This window comes from Emys orbicularis, chromosome 9, assembly GCF_028017835.1.
Source record: "Emys orbicularis isolate rEmyOrb1 chromosome 9, rEmyOrb1.hap1, whole genome shotgun sequence".
Taxonomy (NCBI): Eukaryota; Metazoa; Chordata; order Testudines; family Emydidae; genus Emys; species Emys orbicularis.
Genome location: NC_088691.1, coordinates 28,992,354 through 29,014,642, shown reverse-complemented (window position 1 = coordinate 29,014,642; position 22,289 = coordinate 28,992,354). Strand labels below are relative to the sequence as shown.

At 39.6% G+C, this 22,289-nt stretch overlaps 1 protein-coding gene across 1 annotated transcript in view; it reads left to right on the top strand.

Moving 5' to 3' along the window:
- HDX (highly divergent homeobox) overlaps positions 1–22,289 on the top strand; it is a 97,319-nt gene that overhangs the window by 12,610 nt on the left and 62,420 nt on the right. Inside the window, exons 2-4 of the mRNA XM_065411143.1 lie at positions 831–869; positions 5,472–5,618; positions 12,268–13,392. Coding sequence (XP_065267215.1) covers positions 5,472–5,618; positions 12,268–13,392 — 1,272 coding nt within the window. The 5' untranslated portion in view covers positions 831–869. The remainder of the gene's footprint in view (positions 1–830; positions 870–5,471; positions 5,619–12,267; positions 13,393–22,289) is intronic.

Below are 22,289 nucleotides of genomic sequence, written 5' to 3'. Positions count from 1 at the left end.
TCGCCATCCTGTTAATTTCCTTTGGGTTTAAATAATTTTGAGAGACTTTTTTGTGTTTTCATTGATCTGGTTTTCTTTCAGAGTTTTATCACTGAAAATTTCAGCTCAGAGTCAAGTGGAACACTGCTTGTGCAACAAACTAAGTTGCAGGATAACCTAGAGAAAAGTCTTCACATCTGCAGCTGTCATTCACTAACCACATTAGATATATGTTGGACAAGAAAATGGACATGGGGGAAATATCCAGATAATGCATAATTTAAGTTGTTGTACTATTAGTTTAAAACATTATATATAAACTTAAATGTATGTGTGTGTGTGTGTGTGTGTTTATATATATATATATATATAAACTAAAGGGATAAAATCACTGCTCTTTCGTTTCTAAGATTTCCGTTCAATTTAATATAATTTCTGAAATTTAAATAAGTTTGGTCTCAGCTGAAATCTGTATTGTAATGTCACAATTTTTAATTTAGATAATACTCTGCTCTCTAAAGAACCTTATATTAAATGAGATTAAGCCTAAATTTGTTCTGCCTCTGGAAAAGGACAGTATTTAAAAATTAGGACAGATTAATTGGCAGAGTGGTGTGGATAAAGTGGATATTCTGTCTTTATTTCTCTCTCCATTGACTAGGAGTATCATTGGATAGGTCTTTGAATGAATGGATTTGTCATCCATAGAAATTTAGTAAATGAAAAGATACTAAAATTAAGGGGGAGAAATCAATGCAGACCCATTTGTTGGTTCTTGCTCTTAGCGGGTTTATTCAATAAACCTTAGATGCAAATTGCTCAAGTGAACTAATGCTCATCTGTTCTCTTAGGGCTGGATCCTGCATTCCTTGGGCAACCAAAACCTCCAAGTAAGTTAATGATTCAAAACATAACCCTGCTATATAGTTTGATTCCGAAATATCTCTAGGGTTATCTAATAGTCTTCCTGGCAGGAAGTATGTTCTGTGAATCTGTTCAGATAGTAATCCTGCAAAGCTACTGTTGAAAGTAATATCAGGAGTAAGAATCCTACCCACCTTGGAAAGCCTCCTGACTTACTCTGTTTGTTATGTCTGTTGATTATCAAGAACCGTTGCAGAGGGGGTTCATTTGATCATTTAGTGACTTTTTGTGGGGTTCTGTGCAAGGGTCCGCGTACTGCTTGTCCTGGCAGGATTAGGGCATAGTGTACAGTTGCCACATTTGTGCAGCACCATGTATGATATTTTATGCAAATTATTTAAATAGGCTAACTTATGTGTACGGAAATTCACATATAACTATTAAACACCATAAAAATTGTACAAGTTCAGTGCAGGTGAGAGGCATGTGCTTGAGAACCCTGATGGATGAAGTTCTCTCTCAGTAGAGCAACTGCAGCAGAAGCAGGGGCAAGCTTCTTACACACTCCGGCTGCCAGCATATCCCAGCACAGATATGTTGGGAGGGGGAGAATTCTTTTAAGAGTAACAGGTAGTTCCAACTCCATGGCCATTTTGAGACTGAGGTAGAATTCCTGAAAGTATGTTTCTTTTAGTACATTTTTACCCTTTGGGGGATTACATAGGCAGGGTCACCAACTCTGCACTCACAGGCAAAATCTCCCACATTGTTCGGAGAACAGCAAGAATAAACTCTATAATTAAATGCTACATCCTAGAGATATCTACCGTTATCTAAAATATACAGGTACTAAAAAAAAGAATAAAACAAATACTAGCATAGATCTTAATTCACTTCTAAATGCAACATTTTGCAATATAAAATTACTTCAAAAACTATTTTAGGGTCCTCACACAAACTTATATTTCTCCCTCCCCCTTCCCATATAGGTGATCATCAGGACTTGACCCCACGATATTCAGATCCACAGAGAGACCTCTTCTACATGCTTTATAAGAGGAACTGCTAGGGCAAGCATGCTCTTATCATTTAAGTGAAGCAGCCCATAGAAGGAGACATAACATGCTTTTCCAGTTATACAACTGTTTGTGACATTACTCCTGGGGGAATTCTGCACCACTGCGCATGCGCAGAATTCATGTCCGCTACAGATTTCTTTGCCTCCCTGCAGAAAAATGACTTTGTGACAGGGAAGCTACAAGAGCAGTCACGCACCACTCCCTAGCAGTGCAGGTACATCATTTCAGGCACCTGGAGCAGCCAGCAGAGAGGTTGGGGACACCCAAGCCAGTGGCTCCTATCCTGAGCCGGGATCAGCTGCTAGTCCTGGCTGGGCTGGAGGCAGGAGAGGACAGGCCTTCCTCTTCCCCTGCAAGGAGTGGCTGGAGCTGTGTCAGACCCACCCGCAGAAACCTCCCCAAGCTGCAGGAAGCTCAGTATCCTCCCCTGCTTCCTGCCCCCATCACTCATCAGCTGTGGGGGGGAGGGGTCATTGTATGGGGAGCTGCTCCCCCATCCACCCAGCCCCTGTGCATCTGGATCTCCCATACCCAGACACCCCTTCCAAGCCTTACCCTGTACAACCAGAACCTCCCTAAGCCTCCATACCCAAACCCCACCCCACTGAACCTCAACCCCTGCACCTGGAACCCCCACAACGAGCCTCTGTGCATCCAGATCCTCTCCATACCTAGACCCCCCACTGAGCTGCCTGCACTCAGATTGTCCCACACAGAATCCCCTCACCTGCATCCTCCACACTGAGCTCCTTCACACTTGGATCCTGCCTGGTTGAGCCTGCCTTCCCCACACCTGGCGCAGAGGGGCAGGGCCCCAGGGTGTTTCTGGGGCAGGTCCAAGCCTTGTGCTGTGTCAGGGTTTTGTGCAGCCTCGCCGTTGAGTCTGTGTCCCAGGGGTGGGGTGGGGGGACCTGCAGGTTGATCTTCCACCTTCGTGCAGCCAGTGGCCTGTGTTCCCCACTGCCATGCTGGAGCCTCTGCATTTATTTATTGACAAATAAAACTTGCAGAATTTTTAATTTTTTTGCACAGAATGCCCTCAGGAGTACGACATACAGTGGCATGTTGAGTTATAAGGATTTGGCTTCTGGCTCTGTGATGAGAGTCGGTTCTAGTTGTGAGAGCCAGCATCACCAAGTCTAACAGATCAATTTGGTCATCTGTAGGAACTGAACCTGGGATCTCCATCACTTGAGTTCCATTCATATCGAGGCAGCAGAAGACTCATAAACTTGTACACATGATCTAGCCTCCAGATAGGGACAAAGAGACCCAGGGTTACAAATACTTCTTCAGAAAGGCAGTGTGAATCAGTGGATGAAATTTAGGTCTGTCATATCAGAGAACTGGGTTCTATTTCTAGCTCTACTTGTGGTGGCCTTATGAAAACTCTGTTACCTTATTTGTAAAATGGATGAATGATAGTTGCCTCTCTTATGAAAAGGGTGTGAAGTCTTGCTCATTATTAGCGGAAGAGATGGCTCTCATATCTCTTGCCTTGTAGTTTGTTGTACATTCCTCTAGGCTACAGAGTATTGGGAGGGATGGTCTATCCCTCCCCCTCAGTGTGTGACATTTTACTCTTTCTGCCTGGTGCATGATAGACCTCAGTGCAAAAATGCATGACACTTGGCAGGTCTGTTAGTGCTGTAAACAACATAACTTCTGTTAGACTGACAGTCTGAGGTAAGGGATGGGAGGGGAGGTGAAATATGGTATGGACAAATCATCTTCAGCATGCACTGTTGGAAGGAAAGGAATTAATCACCTAATTTTTGAAAGCCACATACAAAATCTTTGTGAAAATGCCTCTTTTTCCCATTATTAGCATTTGGAGGAAAATATACTCTGGCCTAGGGAAATAGTAGAATTTTACCACGAGTCCTAAACATTAATGACTGATAATATTGGTGGTGAAGCACCCTGCTGAAGTTGGACAGATTTCAGATCACAGTATTAAAAAAAATTCCAATCGTATTGTTTTGACACATACATTTAAAGAAAATAAATCTATAGTTTTTCAGCCTGCTAGTTTGTAAAGGCACAGTGTTTTCAGTTAAATGTAACATGATTATTTTTTTTTTATTATTTTATTTTAAAGACTTATTTTGCTGAGGGTCCAGTTTGTTCTCTTGTTCAGGAATGTCAGAGTCTAATGTTCTGTTTTGTATAAAACAAGCTGAATTTGTTGTTTCTACATGAAGTTTTTTTACTTTATAGGAAACTAATGATTGATTGTGGTCATAGTGAAGATTCTGTCTAATATCTACAAACAATTTAAATGTTTAGATGTTTTAAATTTTATTTTGTAATTCATGTACAAAAATTATTGTAACAACTTTCTCCCTAAAATATCCCACTATCTGGGATTGATTTTTTTTTCTCTTTTCCCACAAGATGGACTTTTTGTTTTGTTTTTCTTTTTACTGTGTTTTGCATTTACTTAAAATTTAAAAAGAATTTGTATGGTCAGGTGTTCTTTGCTTCCTGAGGCACTATATCAGCTACTTCCAAAACTGCCATCATATGCTATCTTGCTCTTCTCCCGCTGCCACCTTTTGTTTAAAACCAAATAAAGGGCCCAGTCCTGAATTGCATGTGCACTCAAAATTCCCACTAATGTTTTAGCTGCATAAGGATAGTAGGATCAGGCCATAAAATGTTAAATGGTGATAAAGTGAAAATATCCTTTGAGATAACAACTTCATCTTGCCAGGAGTGATGGTTTTTTGGATGATAATGTAAAATAGCATTAGGTTTATGTGGAGTGTATATTCTTAATTTTATGGAAAAGGTGAACATGTAGACTTTATGCCTGGGCTAGTACGTTTTTATGGAGATTTAGCAAAGTTGCCTTAGGGCATGTCTACACTACAGCAGCACACTATGACGCTGCAGTGCCACAGTGTAGACACTTCCTACGTCGACTAAGGTTTTTTCCGTCAGTGTAGTTCATCTATCTCTCTGAGAAGCAGAAGATAGGTTGACAGAAGAATTCTTCCATTGACCTAACAGCTTCTATATCAGGGGTTAGGTGGATCTAACTGTTGCATTCAGGATGTGAAATTTTTCACAGCTCTGAGTGACATAGCATTTAAGTGTAGACCAGACCTTTACAGTCTTGGTTAAATGTTTGATGAGTTTTCACTGCCCCCAAGGTGACAGTTTGATTTCATCTCATAGTTTGTGCTGCTCCGTAGAGAATTTACTGGTTGTTACAAGCCACATTGGCATCTTCAGGAAGAAGCCTTTTTAACTGAAATTAGTTAGAAGAGGTTTTTACTTAGTATTGCTATAACAAGGTGACAGCCTTTTTTGGTTATATAGTTTAACAGCTCAGGTTAAATCCATCTCATAAAGGAAAACCACTAACATAGTTCGTATCAGAAGTTCTGAAAAGTAAATAAAAATATCAGTATGGATGAATTTTTTTTTTAGGAAAAAAGTGAGATGTGTACACTAGTTTTATGATTGTTTGGATATATGAGTAATTTCTACAAGTATTAAAATATTTATTCCAACTTTCAGAGTATCTTCTTTTATTTTTAGATGAATCTGCGTTCTGTATTTACTGTAGAACAACAAAGGATATTACAGCGTTATTATGAAAATGGAATGACAAATCAAAGTAAAAATTGCTTTCAGCTCATATTACAGTGTGCACAAGAAACTAAGCTGGACTTCAGTGTAGTCAGGGTAAGTACTGAGGCCTTCCACACTTGAATTTACATAATTATTTAACAAGTACATTTGTTTACATAAAATATCTGTAGGGGATGGAATCATTAACTTTATTTTTTTTAAAAAAGGCTTCCATCCTCAGCTGTAATATATGCTCATTTTTTCCTGAGAGAGGGCTGCTTGTAGTCTGTGTTCCTATGAACACTTTTACGTTATTGAAGTATTAGTAGGGACTTTCATGCTGTGCAAGCAGCAGGGATCCCTTCAAGAAAGTTAAATTCCAATAGGGTTTTTCTGCTGAAAACCTAGATTATATATCACATAAAGTGAATGCTGTTTATATCAGGAAACCACTTTGAAATAGAATAGAAATTTTGTATCCTTTAAAAATGACATTGAAAGAGATCTATAAAACTGCTGTCTTCCCAGGTTTGTGTTCCTTGTCATAAATAGATGGCATTGCTGCTTATTGGTATCACAGTTATCACTAAACAATAATATCATTGAGTAGCTTAGTGCTTCTGGGGTCTCTTCTGAAGACACTGAATTCCAAGGGAGTGGGATAATGCTCCCCCTATGAAAGAAGAGCCATTTTGTTATATAATGTTTCACAAGGAAGTAGAAATCACGAAGCAATAATTGAGAAGTTGATACAATAATCAAGCAGGCAGGAGCAGATACAAGCAGCTGCAGTGGGTACATCTACAACACTGTGTGGGAGGGAGGAAGGAGATAAGACCCATTTAGTTATTCCCAACCACGTGGACCCAGAACCATGTAGGGGAGCGCTCCTTCCCTCCCATCGTGCCCCATCCCCCCTTCCAGGGGCACCAGCTTCTAAGTATCCTTGCCTCTCTGGAGAAACCTGAGCTCAGGAAAGGGGGGGAAAAAAAACCCTAGGAAGCCCACCAGAAACTCAGATTGGCAGGAGCAGACAAATAGCTGCAGTAGGGAACTTTGGATGCTTTCAATAGTTTTTGTTCTGGACATTCTCTCCCCTGTGCTGACTGGCTGTTTGCTTCAGGTCCCTCACAGTCTCTTTGCCTCACTCTACCTGTAGTACTTACTCCCTGCCTTCCATCCCTCTTCTTTCTTCTCCAATCCCCTTTACTCTGTTCCCTGCAGGTCCATTCTTCCTTCAGTTTTCTGTCTGTTTAGCCATCGCCTTCCTGACAAAAGCATTTCCACAAAAATTGTGGCAGTAACATGCCATTTGCAGACCAACATGCCTCTTGCTCTGCTGGCATTTTGTAATCCCCACCCCTCCTTGTCTAACTTGTCTGTTTAGATTGTAGAAGCAAAGACTATCTCTTACTGTGTACAGTGCCTAGCACAGTAGGACCTAGATCTCAGTAGGGATGCACAGATGCTAACACAGTACTGGGGGGAAAAAAAATAATGTAAAAGTCATACAGAAAATACAATCGTGTCTCTGATGTTAATCTCTGTATTGAGTCTTGATCAGTTTTATGTGTTAGTATATTGCCATCTTGACAAATTCTTGAATTGGCTTAGGGATAAGGTAAAGACTTATTCTGAGATTCTCTTTAATGACTTCTTTTGCGTCATGATACCATTTTAAAAACAAGCACAAGCTTTATCACAAAAGTAGATGATGCAATATATTGTTTCTTTCCAAATTAGGACCTGTACAGCCAGTACTGGAAAGAAAGAGAATTTTTTTCTTTGTTGAGATATTTAAGCATTCAAACCAAAGTGGATTTGGACATTCCCAACACAGAAAGTTCAGAAATAAGCTATTTCTTTAATAGTTAACATAACTGTAGCTGTAAAGTATTTTACCAAAGCAGTTTTACTTCAATTTCTTGTATATGTTTTAAAATAACTGTTTGATTTGACAATTGAGTATTAATTTTGCTGAATGATGAGGTGATTTTTCTATTAGTTCCAAGCTGGGTTTTTTTATATATTTTACAGTTTTTCTTTTGATATAATTTCAATTTGAGAAGGATATTATCTGAGTAGTAGTAAAACAAATAGTACCACAGGATGCATTAAGTGTTCAGATCTCCATTTCAAATTAATGTCTGTGATTGTGAGCCAGTTGGGGGAGAGATTAATTTGCTTTTTCCTGAAACTTGTGGCTAGTCATGTTTGGGTTGTAGGCTGCTTGTTTTTGTTTTTTCCTCTTAAGAAGAGAGCAGAACTAAAAACATTATGCGAGGAATATAAGCCCTTGCTAATCCAAGCACTTATATATGTAACTATTGAAGTCAATGAGATGATTTTCATGCTTAATCATGTGCTTAACTTAAGTGCTTTGCTGGATCGGGGGCTACATATCATTACAATTGTTAAATTTATGTTTTTATACTGATCATTAGAACTTGTAAAATGAGACGTCATCATTGGTATCATTCTGTATTTTGCATGATATATGCTAGTAGATGGATGGTAATGCAGAAAACTGCTCTCTTCTGTTAACATGAGCGTCAGACTACTTTTGTATTGGGGTGAGATTTCCAGTGAATTTCCATAGATATGAGGTTCAAATATTAAAAAACCATAAACAACTATGTGGGTGTATCAGAATGTAAGGTGCGGTTGGCTGCCTTTTTATTTTTATTTTTAAATACTTGTATAAAATCCAAAGTACAGAATAAAACCTCCCTTTTGTTCTGTGTAAAACTGATCACTTGTTTTTGTTAAATTTTCAGCTCTTGTTTGAGTTAACTGGTCACCATTTTGCTTCACACCAAAGATCAGTGAAGTGGCACAGCAAAAAAAATTGCACTATATGCTCTATGTACACATTTACAGTCTGATCCTGCATCCATAGATGTCTAAGGAGTTTTGTCACTAACTTGAATGTGAGCAGAAGGAAGCCCTTATTTTCTGGTGGTTCCTTATATCCATAACTCTCCTCTTTATACTGGAGCATATAAATTAGCAGAAATCGACAGTTACAAATCTGAAGTCCAACTTAGAGCTTGTGTACACTTAAAATGCTAGTGGTACATAGGATGACCAGACAGCAAGTGTGAAAAATCGGGACAGGAGGTGGGGAGTGATAGGTGCCTATATAAGAACCCTCCCCCCCCAAAATCGGGACTGTCCCGATAAAATCGGGACATCTGGTTACCCTAGTGCTACAGCTGGACCACTGCAGCTGTGCCACTGTAGTGCTTCAGTCTTGATGCGACTTACATAATGGGAGGGGTTCTCCCATTGGCTCGGTCAATGGAAGAATTCTTCTGTCAGCCTACCGCTGTCTACATGGGGACTTAGGGTGGCTTAACGCCGCTGCTCAGGGGTGTGGATTTTTTTTAGCCTGACCAACATAGTTAAGCCAACCTGATTTTTCTAGTGTAGACTAGGCATCAATAGGCAGGAGACAGGATGGGTGAGGTAGTAACTTTGATTGGATCAACTTCTTTTGGTGAGAGAGACAAGCTTTTGAGCTACACAGCTCTTCTTCAGGTCCGGGAAAGGTACAAAAATGTTACAGCTAAAGAACAGGAGTACTTGTGGCACCTTAGAGACTAACAAATTTATTAGAGCATAAGCTTTCGTGGGCTACAGCCCACTTCTTCTACTCTGAAACAGCTAAAGAGAAGGTGGAACAGGTTGTTTTGCATAAGTAGTTAACATATTGTAAGAGACCATTCAATGTGGAGTGGACAATTAACACCGCTGCAGTCATAGGACAAAAAAAGGAGGATTAGTGGGTTACAGACTGTTGTAATAAGGCATAATCCAGTGTCTTTATTAAAACCGTTATTTTTAGGGTCTAGCAAAGTTATAAATTTAAGCATCTTTTAAATGTGTTGTGCATGTTTCCTTTGAGGATGAGGCCTGAGAGGTCAGATATGGAGTGGTCTGAAAATTGTGATATTGTGTCTTTGTCTTTTACAATTTTTTCTGTGAGAGTTCATTCAAGAGCATAGTGATTGTCTGGTTTCACCCACATACTTGTTATTGGGGCACATGTTGTGATAGGCATGTTCAGCACCTTTGTCTACATTTTAATTTAAGCCTGGGAGTTTGAATTCATAACTTTGCTAGACAGTAAAAATCATGGTCTTAATAAAGATACTGGATTTATGGCTTATTACTACAATCTGTAACCTATTAAACACCTTATTATTATTATTATTATTATTATTTTTTGGTTCTATGACTGCAGAGGTGTTAAGTGGCCACTTCACCTTAAATGGTCTCTTACAATACATGATAACTACTTATGTTAAACAATCTGTTTCACCTTCTGTTTAGCTGTGACTCTGAGTACCTTTCCCAGACCTGAAGAGCTCTGGGTTAGTCTACCCTGGCAATGCTCCCAGTACTCTAAAAAACCACCTCCACGAAGGGCGCAGCTCGCAGCGCTGGTGCGCTGTCTATGCTGGCGCTTTACAGTGCTGAAACTTGCTGCTGTCAAGGGTGTGTTTTTTCACATCCCTGAGCGAGAAAGTTGCAGCGCTGTAAATTGCCAGTGTAGCACAGAAGTTGATTCAATAAAAGATATTCTCTCACCCATCCTGACACCAACATGGCTACAACAACACTGCAGACAACTTAATATGAAACTCTTATGAGTTTATAAATTAATCCCACCTCTTTCATGGTAAAGGTTGTTTGTGTAGTACTGATATTGTAACATCATACATGCTGTCATAGACGCCAACTTTCTAATGTGTCAGAGGGGTGCTCCCCTCCCACCTCGCCCGTACTCCACCCCTTCCCACAAGGCCCCACCGCCACCTTGCCTCTTCCCGCCCCTCCCCCGCTCCTCCTCCCTCCCTCACAGTGTCTCCTGCACGCCGCGAATCAGCTGTTCCATAGCGGGCGGGAGGTGCTGATTGACGGGAGGCACTGGGGGGAGGAGGAGGCTCTGATAGAGGGACTGCCCCCACCATTTTTTTTTTCCGTGGGTGCTTCAGCCCTGGAGTACTCACAGAGCCAGCACCTACACCTGCTGCTTCTAATAAGCAATGCCCCTCTGCCATGTACATTGGCCAAACCGGACAGTCTCTACGCAAAAGAATAAATGGACACAAATCTGACATCAGGAATCATAACATTAAAAAATCAGTAGGAGAACACTTCAACCTCTCTGGCCACTCAGTAACAGATTTAAAGGTGGTAATTTTGCAACAGAAAAGCTTCAAAAACATACTCCAACAAGAAACTGCTGAACTTGAATTAATATGCAAACTAGATACTAAGGCTTAAATAGAGACTGGGAATGGCTGAGCCATTACACACATTGAATCTATTTCCCCATGTTAAGTATCCTCACACCTTCTTGTCAAACTGTCTTAAATGGGCTATCTTGATTATCACTACAAAAGTGTTTTTTCTCCTGCTCATCTTAATTAATTAGCTTCTTAGAGTTGGTAGGGGAACTCCCACCTTTTCATGTTCTCTGTATGTATATATATCTCCTCACTATATGTTCCATTCTACGCATCCGATGAAGTGGGCTGTAGCCCACGAAAGCTTATGCTCAAATAAATTTGTTAGTCTCTAAGGTGCCACAAGTACTCCTGTTCTTTTAGCAACACTTTGTTGAAATGCTGAAGTTAGTGTTCCCCACTACCTTTCTTAAATATATATTTTATTCATTAGCTTCAGAGCAAGTTTTCCTACTTGACGTATTTTGTTTGAAACCAGTAATGGGTTTTTTGGAACTTAAGTACAAAATCACTAAAGAGCTCTAGCTTGTTCTCTTCAAAAGAGACTTTTGCATAAAACCGCCTCCACTGTTTTAAATATCTTGTATATAATTCCATATATTTTCACTGTTCGTTACAGTAATATCTGTAATGGGAAATTATTCTGTCTGTTGAACCTAATCCCCTTAGTCTGTATTATATTTGTGAAATCAAATCAATTTCTCACTAAAAGCAGCTCTTGAGGTATATGATTTAAAAAGTTAAATTAAAAAGACAAACATTTTTACAATTCTTTTTTGACCAATCTTCAGTTCAGTCCCTTTCTATTGGAAAAGTTTTCCCCTGTCTTGGGATTCATTGGTACTTTGAGGACTACACTTGTATTTTTTTTTTTTATTAAATTAAAAAATAAGAGAAGATAGAAGTGTCTGTAGTATGGCAATTTTGAAAACATCTCCTCAGCTATTGGATAGTAAAGATACTGATTATACTGAATCTCTCAGTATAGTTACTGGTTTCAGGAGTACCTTATTTTCACTAGATGTAAAAGTTGAAATTGGGAAGGGGAAGGAATTAAACACCTAGTGTATATTTATTTGTTTTTTCTTCACAATAATAAATGAAAGGTAAAACCAAGTCCAAGTATGTGGAGGAGAAAACCACAAGCTTCTGCCATATTTATGCAAAGATAATTTTGGGACAAGAGGGGAGATGCAACAGGTTGTATATTCTTTTCTGAGGTGGGCCAGAATTGGAAATCTTCACTCTACTGAACTGAAGGCATTTGGATAAAATGGGACCTGGATCCCCATCATTTGTGGTTTTGATTTTTGCATAATCAAGACATGTCTCTTTCCCCTCCCCCCTACAATTAATTTTGATTGCTACCCATTTCTAATATATTAGTAATTTAAATCTTAATTGTAAAGACTTATATACATGCTGAAGTCTTTGCCATATTGAGGCTTTGAATATTAAAAAACGGACTGTGGCTAACATTCTTATATATTAATATTTTGTATTTGCAGACTTGGGTTGGCAATAAAAGAAGAAAGATGAGCAGCAAGAATGTTGCAGAATCTGGAGGCACCCCACCCAGAACTGTTCCTAGCACCCCTACAGTGCCTCCAGAAGTAGCAGTCAGAAATGTGGTAAACATTGCTCGATCCCAAAGCCAGCAGTCTTCTTGGACATCATCTAACAATGATGTAATAGTAACTGGTATATATAGCCCAGCTAGTTCATCCAGCAGGCAGGGATCCACGAAACAGACTAATGCTTCAATGACTGAGATACATAAAAACTCTATTCAGAGACCACCTGGAAAAAGTGATACAGAATTTCAGCAGCAGCATATCCCTATAGGACGACAAGCACCACATTGTAAAGGTGCTTCGCTGCTCCTGGGGGAAAAAACTATTATTTTGTCAAGACAAACAAGTGTGTTGAATTCTGCAAACTCCATATACAATCATACTAAGAAAAATTATGGTGGTTCATCAGTCCAGACTGCAGAGTTAGTGTTACCTCAAAAGCCAATAATATGCCACAGACCATGTAAAGCTGAACCAGTGGGGTGTCAGAGGTTACACAAACCAGAACACACAGCCCTTGCATCACACATCCCATCTGGACAAAGAGCTAATGTTCGAGACCCTTCTTGTAGCACACAAAACTTGGAAATTCGTGAAGTTTTTTCCTTGGCAGTTACTGATCAACCTCAAAGAATTATGGGAGGAAATACAACACAGAAGCCTTGTTCGGTCGAAGGCAGTTGCCTGTCCATTGCAATGGAAACAGGAGATGCTGATGATGAATATGCTAGAGAGGAAGAGCTTGCATCTATGGGAGCACAAATACAAAGTTATTCAAGATTTTGTGAAAATAGCAGTTCCCTTCGAGTGGAGAACCAAAGCACAGCTTTGTCTGGACCAGGCAGAAATGTGAGCTGCAGTTCACAGATGGTGAATGCCAGGGACTTGCCTGACAATGTATTATATCATAACAGAGACTACCGCTTGCCTCCACGGACCTCATTACATACACCATCCAGTACACTGTATAGTAGTGCTAATCCATCAAGAAGTAACTTTTCTCCTCATTTTACATCTTCAAATCAACTGAGGCTGTCGCAAAACCAAAACAACTACCAGGTAATCTGTAAATTTATTTTTGCCTTTCAGATTTTCAAGACAGTCTTCTTCTGTGAAAGCTGAGAATGTAGACTAATATATCCTGATCCATTGATGAAAGTTTACCCTGTTCCTTGGCACTGTTTCAGGTTTTCTCCTACGTGCTATGAGCTGAGTTTGGCATGTAGGGCAAATCATATCAGTCACTCCCTCCTTTTTGAGTGCACCCATCCCCTCTCCTTGAAATGAAAGTTTTGGATTCATTGTTAGAAATGGTAAGCATCAGTTCCTCCTCCTTCCCCCCTCACCAAGCTACCATCTACTCTTTTGCTTCCTGTTTTTTTTATGGGGATTGGGATCTCCTTCCAACTAGTCAGGGTGTTGGCAGACACCAGTTGCAAAGGTGTGAGTCCTTCACCCTTGCAGTTTAGTTTGCACCATTTGTGTTACAGGAGATGTAATGAGGGCATCTCCAGGACCTGGGTTGCATCTCATGTCCATAAAATATGCTTACAGGGGTAAAGAGAGAAGAGAAATGTGAGTGCAGGTTACTGGGGGGCAGAAGAAAGACCTGTGTCCAACAGTGGCTGGAGCATTGCAAACCATTGTGGATCCATTTGTTGGAGGAAGAGAAACTGCAGGAAGCATCAGAGTTGGTTTGAAAGTGGCAGAACTGCTGTGCTTTCCAGCATAGCGCAGAGCCTGGAGCCTGAGTTAAGGTGCTCTTGATGATCATGATGAGGAGATAGCTTTGAGCATTGTCTCCTGACATGACATTGGTTGCTGTTCCTCTTTCAGAGGAACTGTAGTCTCCTAATGGTAAAGCTGAGGCATCCCAGAAGTTCAACACCTTCTTCTAAATACTTTTCTCACTACTGTAGTTTAACTCTTCAAATAAATGACACTTTTCATCATAAGATACTACCAGGAATGTCACAGTTCTGTGGCAGTCGCAAGTTTTGAAGGCCCATTATGTGCTAGCATAGACCTTGTCCATAGTTTTTGTGACCTTTATGAATAGGAATTGCAAATCCTCCCAAGCAATCTCCTTGCCATTTTGGGTGCATGTGCTATGCTTATTTATCCTTTCTCTCCCTTAATGGATAGAGCTTTTCTCCTCTCGAGAGATGGTCAATTAGCACTTGCTGTTAAAGTGCAAATTTGGATCAGAATGTTATTTAAACAAAGTGCCTTTACTTAAGAAAAAACAGATTTTGTGAAAATGAAGAAAAGCCTGTAAACATATTTTTGTCTAGCCGTGAGCTGTTAAAAGCTGCAAAAGTGCAGGCTGTACAGCTTAAGAATTGGTAACTTGAAACTTCACATATCTAAATGTATTTTCTTGTTTTTCTTCACTTTGTTGCAAGCCAATGGCATTCTTGGTTTAGTTCATGACATGGTGGCACTGGGAGATTCTTTTTGGTGTCTCCTCATCATTGGTCTTAGAAACTAGATATCAAAAGTCCTCATTAACTTGTTAAGCATTAGGCCAGCTGTTCACTTGAGAAATTAGCAAACCTGTAACCAGCCTTCCCATAAAATGCATCTCCATTATTATTTTATAATCAGGAAGCTTGAGTCAGTTTTTTTTCTACTGCACAAATAGACCAGTTCTTCCTCATATTGCTGTAAGAAGACTTCATACAGTATCAGCCTATTTCAAAGGATTCTTTTGTTCCTGGGAAAGGGAGTCTTTCTGTTTAGTCTTAATAGTATGGCTTTGTACTAGTTACCAGTGGTTCAGTATATTCTTTTCCAAAGTATATCCCCTAGGAATGCATCCCTTTTGAATGAAAACTGACTTGCCCTTTGTGTGCAGTGTAGTTGTAGCCATATCGGTCCCAGGATATTAGAGAGACATGGAGGGTGAGGTAATATCTTTTATTGGACCAACCTTCTGTTAGTGAGCGAGACAAGCTTTTGACCCACACAGAGTTCTTTTCAGGTCTAGGAAAGGTACTCCCAGCTTCACAGCAACAAGCAAGGTGGAACAGATTGTTTAGCGTAAGTAGTTAGAACATATTGTAAGAGATCATAGTAGCTAACGACTTACACTAAACAATCTGTTCCACCTTGCATGTTACTGTGAAGCTGGGAGTACCTTTCCCAGACCTGAAAAGAACTCTGTGTGGCTCAAAAGTTTGTCTCGCTCACCAACAGAAGTCCAATAAAAGATATTACCTCACCCACCTGGTCTGTTTTGTTTCCCCTTTTGGAAGATGTTGAGACTCCTCATGCTAGTTCATGGTGCCTGCAGTATGGTAAGATACGGTATAATACAGATCAGAACATCCCAATCATTATAACTTGTACAGATTTATTACAGTTGTGTCAGAAAAACTAACAAATGCAATTGAACTATTACAATCAAACCTGGCTCCTCATTAGGCATTCCTTTTCATTCCCTTTGTTTCTATGGCTAGTGGGATGAAAACAAGGTGTATCCTAGTCAGTGGGCCTTAGAAAGGGACCAGTTTTGCCTCTGTATTTCCTCTGACTTTTGTGTATGTCCCTCATGAATGTTTTGCAACGTGCAGTTTTTGGCAAGGCCAGGAATCGGGGTGTCACTGTGACTAGTATGGCTCATAGATGTGTGTGCCAATCTCAGGTCAGACTGTCAGAAAACAAGGCAGACACCCCAAACTGGTGGTATATTTTATTATTATATTTCACCAAGCCAGTAACAACTGTGAACTCCTGGATCACTGTATTAATCTTAGCATGGAGCCGCAGACAGTCCTCCTTAGGCTCTCCAACCCCTACTTTACCACCAAGACAAACTGGAATTTGTGATAAAAGGTTATTAAAACCAAAAGTCACTGCACATTAGATCACTCCTGACCCCAAAGGGCCAGTCACTTACCCCATGTCATTGGATGTTCTTGATCTCACACCAAAGTCAAAGCCGTACCCAATTTCTCTAGTAAACTAACTAAAGATGTATTAGCTAAGAAGAAGAAATGAGTTATTGAGACGTTAAAGCAGGTAAAATACATTACAGGTGAGTTAGAGTTTGAATGCCAAATGATGGCAGAGCTGTAGTATGCTAGTTCTCCTCCATAAGTCTCTCAGGGTTACCCAAAATGGCTTTGGTGATCTCTGTCCAATCACTCAGGATTCCCCCCTGTCAGAATCCATCAGTCCAGAGATACTGGATCACTCCTAGGGTTTCTTCTTATAGCTGCTTTCCCCGGAAGGCAATCTGGCAACTTCCCATCATAGCATGAGCCCTCCCACAAACTTTGTCTGTGTTTAGTCAACAAAGGATTTTCCATTGTTGAACATAACGACCTATACTTTGAAGTTAACGTGCTTCTTCATTTACAGTTCAATCCCGTTTGATGGGCAATTCAGTTGCACATACATGCACAATGCATTCAGTTACAGCAATCCAGACAATCTTTCATTAGTTTTCATGAACAATGTGATAGCCAGAAACAATCCTTCATTAGTTTTCATGCAGTTTCACACATTAAATAAATTCTCATCTACACGCTAGGGATGTAAAATACTAAACGGTTAACTGGTAAGCATTAGTCTTAACGGATAAGGCAGCCCAACCATTAACCCCCAGCCCTGGGCGGGCTGGCGCAGCCCCAGCTGCACCGGCCTGCCAACCCCAGTGCCCGGTCTGATGGAGGAGCCTGAGCCCCGTGCTAGCGGGGCCAGCCCCAGCAGCAGCCCTGAGCTGCACCAACCAGCTGGAGCAGGGGCCCCCGGCCCCTCTCCCTTTAATCGGTTAACCAGTTAAACAATATAATTTTAATGGTTTAACTGGTTAACTTTTTAAATGATATTTATATCCCTATTACACACTAATACATCCGTCTGATCTAGGGTTAATTAATGGGCGCAGGGTCAAAGGCACCATGAAAAAAACAAAAAAACAAAATAAAAAACACAACAGCTGTTCCCCCTGTGATGCTGCCTAGCAGGTTGCCAGCTCAGTCCAAGGCAGCAGGCTAATTCACTCCAATGCTAATAGAAAGCAAGTGTAAGTTTATTTAACAAAGAACAGAGATTCCAATGATAGCAAGCACAAATACTGGAAACAGAGGGTTACATATAAAATAAAATTGCCTACTAGAGCCTAAACTTAACTAATAAGACATTGTGTCATAAGAGCAAAAGCTCACCCAACATCCTTCCAGTGTATTACAGCCAGGGTTGTGTTTTTTTTTTTTGTTCATGAAGCAAGCCCACTGTCAGCGTACTCACTAGGTGAAAATTATCATGACTCCTTGCATTCTTCTGATATACCAAACTAATTCTTTGTTCTTAGTCATAAACTGGAAACCCTGCTGTCGTGTATTTCTTCCTGTAGTTTTTGTGGTCTCTTGTAAACTTTGCAATCTTGATTAGCTGGTGATACCATGTTCCATCAGACTTCTATTGTAAGACACACAAATGTGTCCCACGAAGATAAGTGTCTCTTATCTCTTGCCTGAACAGAACCAGTTTATCACCTTCTGGTGACCTGTCTTGTGTGCCTTAAAAACAGTTTTCAGCATATATACATAACTCCATACATATTACTGTACATACACTTTTCAGTGATGATCATTGTGAAAGAGGCTTTCAGTAGAGACCTTAAATGACACTCTTTGAAATAAGTATGTAGGTACTAGACCCAGGGGATCCCAAACCATATTAAGCCCTATGCCTTCTGCCATTTGGCACCAAGAGGTTCCTGAGTCGCAAGCAGCCTATCACTTCCTCAAGTGGGGCTTCTAGAATATTTACCACTTAAATTACTGTAGTGCATAAGTTAAGTTGTGTTGATTATTTTCTTATATACATTTTTGTATGTGGCAAGGATCCACTTTTAAATTTGATTTGTTTTTAATACCTAAAACAAAAAGACACGTGTCTAAAGCTCTGATCATCCTTCAAAATCAAATGCATTATTATATAGTAGAGCACCCCAACAAGCCAATAACCAATTCCATCTCTGACCCTTTCCCCACATAGGGTGTTTCTTGAGGGCAATAATTTCATAATGAGAAAACTGTCAAGATAGGCTGGCTTTTTGGCTAAGAGCCAGGATGGTATCCCATTAAGAGAATCTACTGCCATGAATATTTGTGACATACTATGCTTTTACATATTAAGAGCTTGTGGGAACATAAAGAATATTTGGTAATGGTTTTTCAGTGTCGGCTTTTATTGCTCTTTTGGAGAGGCATTAGAAAGAACCTGGGAAAAAAGAAAAAGCTTTTAGATTTTAGTGGTCTGACACTCTAGCATATGCTGTCATTTACTGTTCATATTATTGCTCGAGTGTAGTATAATTTAATTCATCAACCTGGGAATGAATATCCTTATTCTTAAATTCCTGGGAAATCCTTCGGATTCAGAAATTTATGAAGCTTGAGTTACTGAATTGTTTGAATGCTCAGTTATTATAACAGATAGTGATTAAGAGCAAGAAGTGATGATTTGTGTCCTGATGAATTCATTACTGTTAAACATTAGCAATTAGTCATAACCTCCCCAATTGAAATCATTTAATCAAATTTATGTTAATCTAACACAAGAACAAATTTAATAATCAATTTTCATGACACAAAGGGGTTCTTTGGAATTATTTATCCAGTTATTTATTCATCAGCAATTTTCTGTTCAAACTATTAAAAATGAATAATCAGTGTCTTAAGACTTTTTTAATCATGGAGCAAGGCAATTTTACCAAGTTGCATGACTTGCAGGGCTAAATTAATGTCTGTCTTTTCTTTTTTTGTGGGGGGGGGGGAAGGTAAAGTGAAATTATGTATTTAAGCTTCTTTGTAGAAAATATTAGGATTTCATTTTAGTTAAATTTAAATGAACATGAGGTACTTTTTTGTTTAATACATTAGCTTTCCCTGTTTGGAAACATTATTGTTAATACTGTACTGTGCTGTCTGTAATTTGCCCTTATTTTGTACATGAAAAAGTAAAACATTGCAGCCAGGTACAGACGAGGGCTGGGATACCTTTTTAAAATGTTAGTTATAAAGCCATTAGTTTATTTAGTGATATGGCAATTATGGGTTATGTTTTTTCTACATTCTTTTTGAAAAAAGGAACTTGTCCTACTTTGTTTCTCTTATGAAGAGTTGTTGAACACATGAAAATGTCAAGATAGAAATTCTAGATTTATCTGAAATTAATAATAGACTAACAGATGTAGAAATTGCTACCACCACCTGTAGTAGAGAATGGTGCTTGTTTTACTTTTTTTTTTTTTTTTTTTTTTTTTAAGTATGATGTGGGGCCTTTTATTGTCTAACGTGATTTATGTCAATTAAGACAATTCTTTGTAAATATCAGCTTTTGTGTGTTTGTGTATTTGAATTACTGTGTTAATGTAGGGCCAGGTTCTGATACTCTTACTCAAATTGAATAGTCCCATTTAAATCCAGTGTGATTGCACAAGGAGCTAGATACTGTTCTTCTTGAGTATGAGTATTGCAGTCCAGCCCCTAAAAATTAATGTGAGTCACATAAGCAGTGTAACAGTTTGGTTTAGTTTCTTAAAAGTATGTTAAAATGAATTGGTGGACAAATGTTAACAATATACATAGTATCTTTAAATTCTTGATTTTTTTTTTCTTGTTTTGTAATTGAAAACTCTGCCTAATAAACTGCAGATACTATGTAAATACAAACATTGCCTTTACCTTTCATAATGGTGAGAGTAAGTAATCATTTGATACAATTTACCAAGGATTGCGGTAGATTCTCCATCACTGACAATTTTTAAATCAAGATTTATTTTTTTAAGAGATACACTCTGGGAATTATTTTGGGGAAGTTCTATGGCCTGTGCTATACAGGAGGTTAGACTAGATGTTCACAATGACCCCTTCTGGCCTTAGAATCTATGAAACTATGAAAAGGACAATGTGTGCCTGCAGCAACCACAGAATGGTATTTTGACAAAAACACTGGTGATGTTGACTTTCCTGTTTCCCTCCCCTTATAGCAGGGGTTCTCAAACTGGGGGTCAGGACCCCTCAGGGGGTCACAAGGTTATTACGGGGGGGTCATGAGCTGTCAGCTTCTAGCCCAAGCCCCACTTTGCCTCCAGCATTTATAATAGTGTTAAATATATAAAAAGTGTTTTTAATTTATAAGGGGGGGTCGCATTGAGAGGCTTGCTATGTGAAAGGGGTCACCAGTAGAAAAGTTTGAGAACCAGTGCCTTGGGTGGCCAGGTGTCCGGGTTTTGACCGGAAAGTCCGGTTGAAAAGCGGACCTCCTCAGTGTCCAGTCAGATCTGCAGTAACCAAAGTCCAGTTACTGCAGATGGGGAGGCATTGGGTCATCACCTGCACCAGCCCCTACTCAGCCAGGGCCGCCTCCTACCTGTGTTGGGCAGCTGCAGGTCCCAGCCCTGGCTCTGCAGGTGAGTCCCTTTCGGAGGGAAGAGCGTGAATGGGGGCAAGGCCTTGGGGGAAGAGACGGGACGGGTGGGACCTTATGGGGAAGAGGTGGCAGGGGGGTTCCAGCACTCCTGCAGGAGTGTCCATTTTTTAAATATGACAAAGTTGGCAACCCTATTCCTTTGTGGTCCAACGTGAGAGGGCATCCTGATCAAGCTAGAACAGTGTTTCCCAAACTGGGGTTCGTGAACCACTGGGGGTTTGCAAACTGTTACAGGGGGTTCCCGTGAAAAAATTCCCTAATGGCGGACAGAGCTGTCCCTAGGGCCCCTGGGCAGCATGGGGCCAGCAGCCTGGAGCCCCTGGACTTCCAAGAGCTAAGCAGATCAAAGCAAGCACATCTATCACACTGAGGAGATTTAAACTTCAAAACTCCTTATAAGAAATGGAAAGGGAGGTGGATATTTTTTGCTGTTTTTTAAAGTAAATAGGCAGCTAGTATTGTTTTTTAAAATTATTATGAAGAACAAGTTTAAGCTTTGTTGTAACGTGCGTTGTTTGCCTGGACTGCTCAAGTCCTGAATGCTTGTGTAGGAAGAACTCTTTAAGTTGGCTTCTTAAATACCTTCGCACTGTCACACATCTGATACTCCTTGATGAAGCATAGGAGCCTTGTCTTATAACAGGCTTATTCAAAGTGATACAAGCTACAAAAGTGAGATCTTGGAAGAGTGTTGCCGTTTTCATAATGTAATAAAAATACTGTAATGATAAAAATTAATAAATAGTGTGTAATAAGCATGTCATAAAAACAAATTTTACACTTCCAAGATCACTGCTTTTATAATTTATACTCAGGTAAAGGAGAAAATCCCTGGAAATATTCATTTTTAGGAGGGGGTTCGTGAGACTTGACATTTTAGTGAAAGGGGTTCACAGGTTGTTAAAGTTTGGGAACCACTGAGCTAGAAGATGGCTCGCTAAACAGGAAGTTTGGAAACTCTTAAAGGGTATTTTCTGTACAAAAGTGTCTTAGGTAGCAAGTATAAAGGACAACTTTTAGCTGTGGAAGATATAATTATAGTTTTGGATATGCATTTGTTCAGAAATTAGTAAATGTTTTTAATGATGAATATAATTCAAAGAGGGAAGTATTATATTTACCATATTTTGAAATAGGTGAGTTAAATCTATGATGGCTTTCTTTTCTTCCTTTTATTAAACTGTTTGAGAGTCTCTTCAGTTTCTGTTGTGCATAAAAAATGCTTGTACCAGAATCCAAAACCAGCCTAGAATGTTATTTCATACCCTGCATGTTTGAGTCCGAGAGAGAAAGAAGTACACTTCAGGTTTATGTAAGCAAATACCTCTTTGGAAGGGTGGGAATCTGTGGTGATCAAGAAGAGAGATCCCCTGAAAATTATCACTTATTACTCTAAAATGCAAATTCTGCTATCTAGAAAAGTTTGATGCTGAAAACCAACTGTTTTGAATCTGGTTTATTTATTAATGTCCCTGGCACATTACATGAAAAGCAGTACACATAAACAG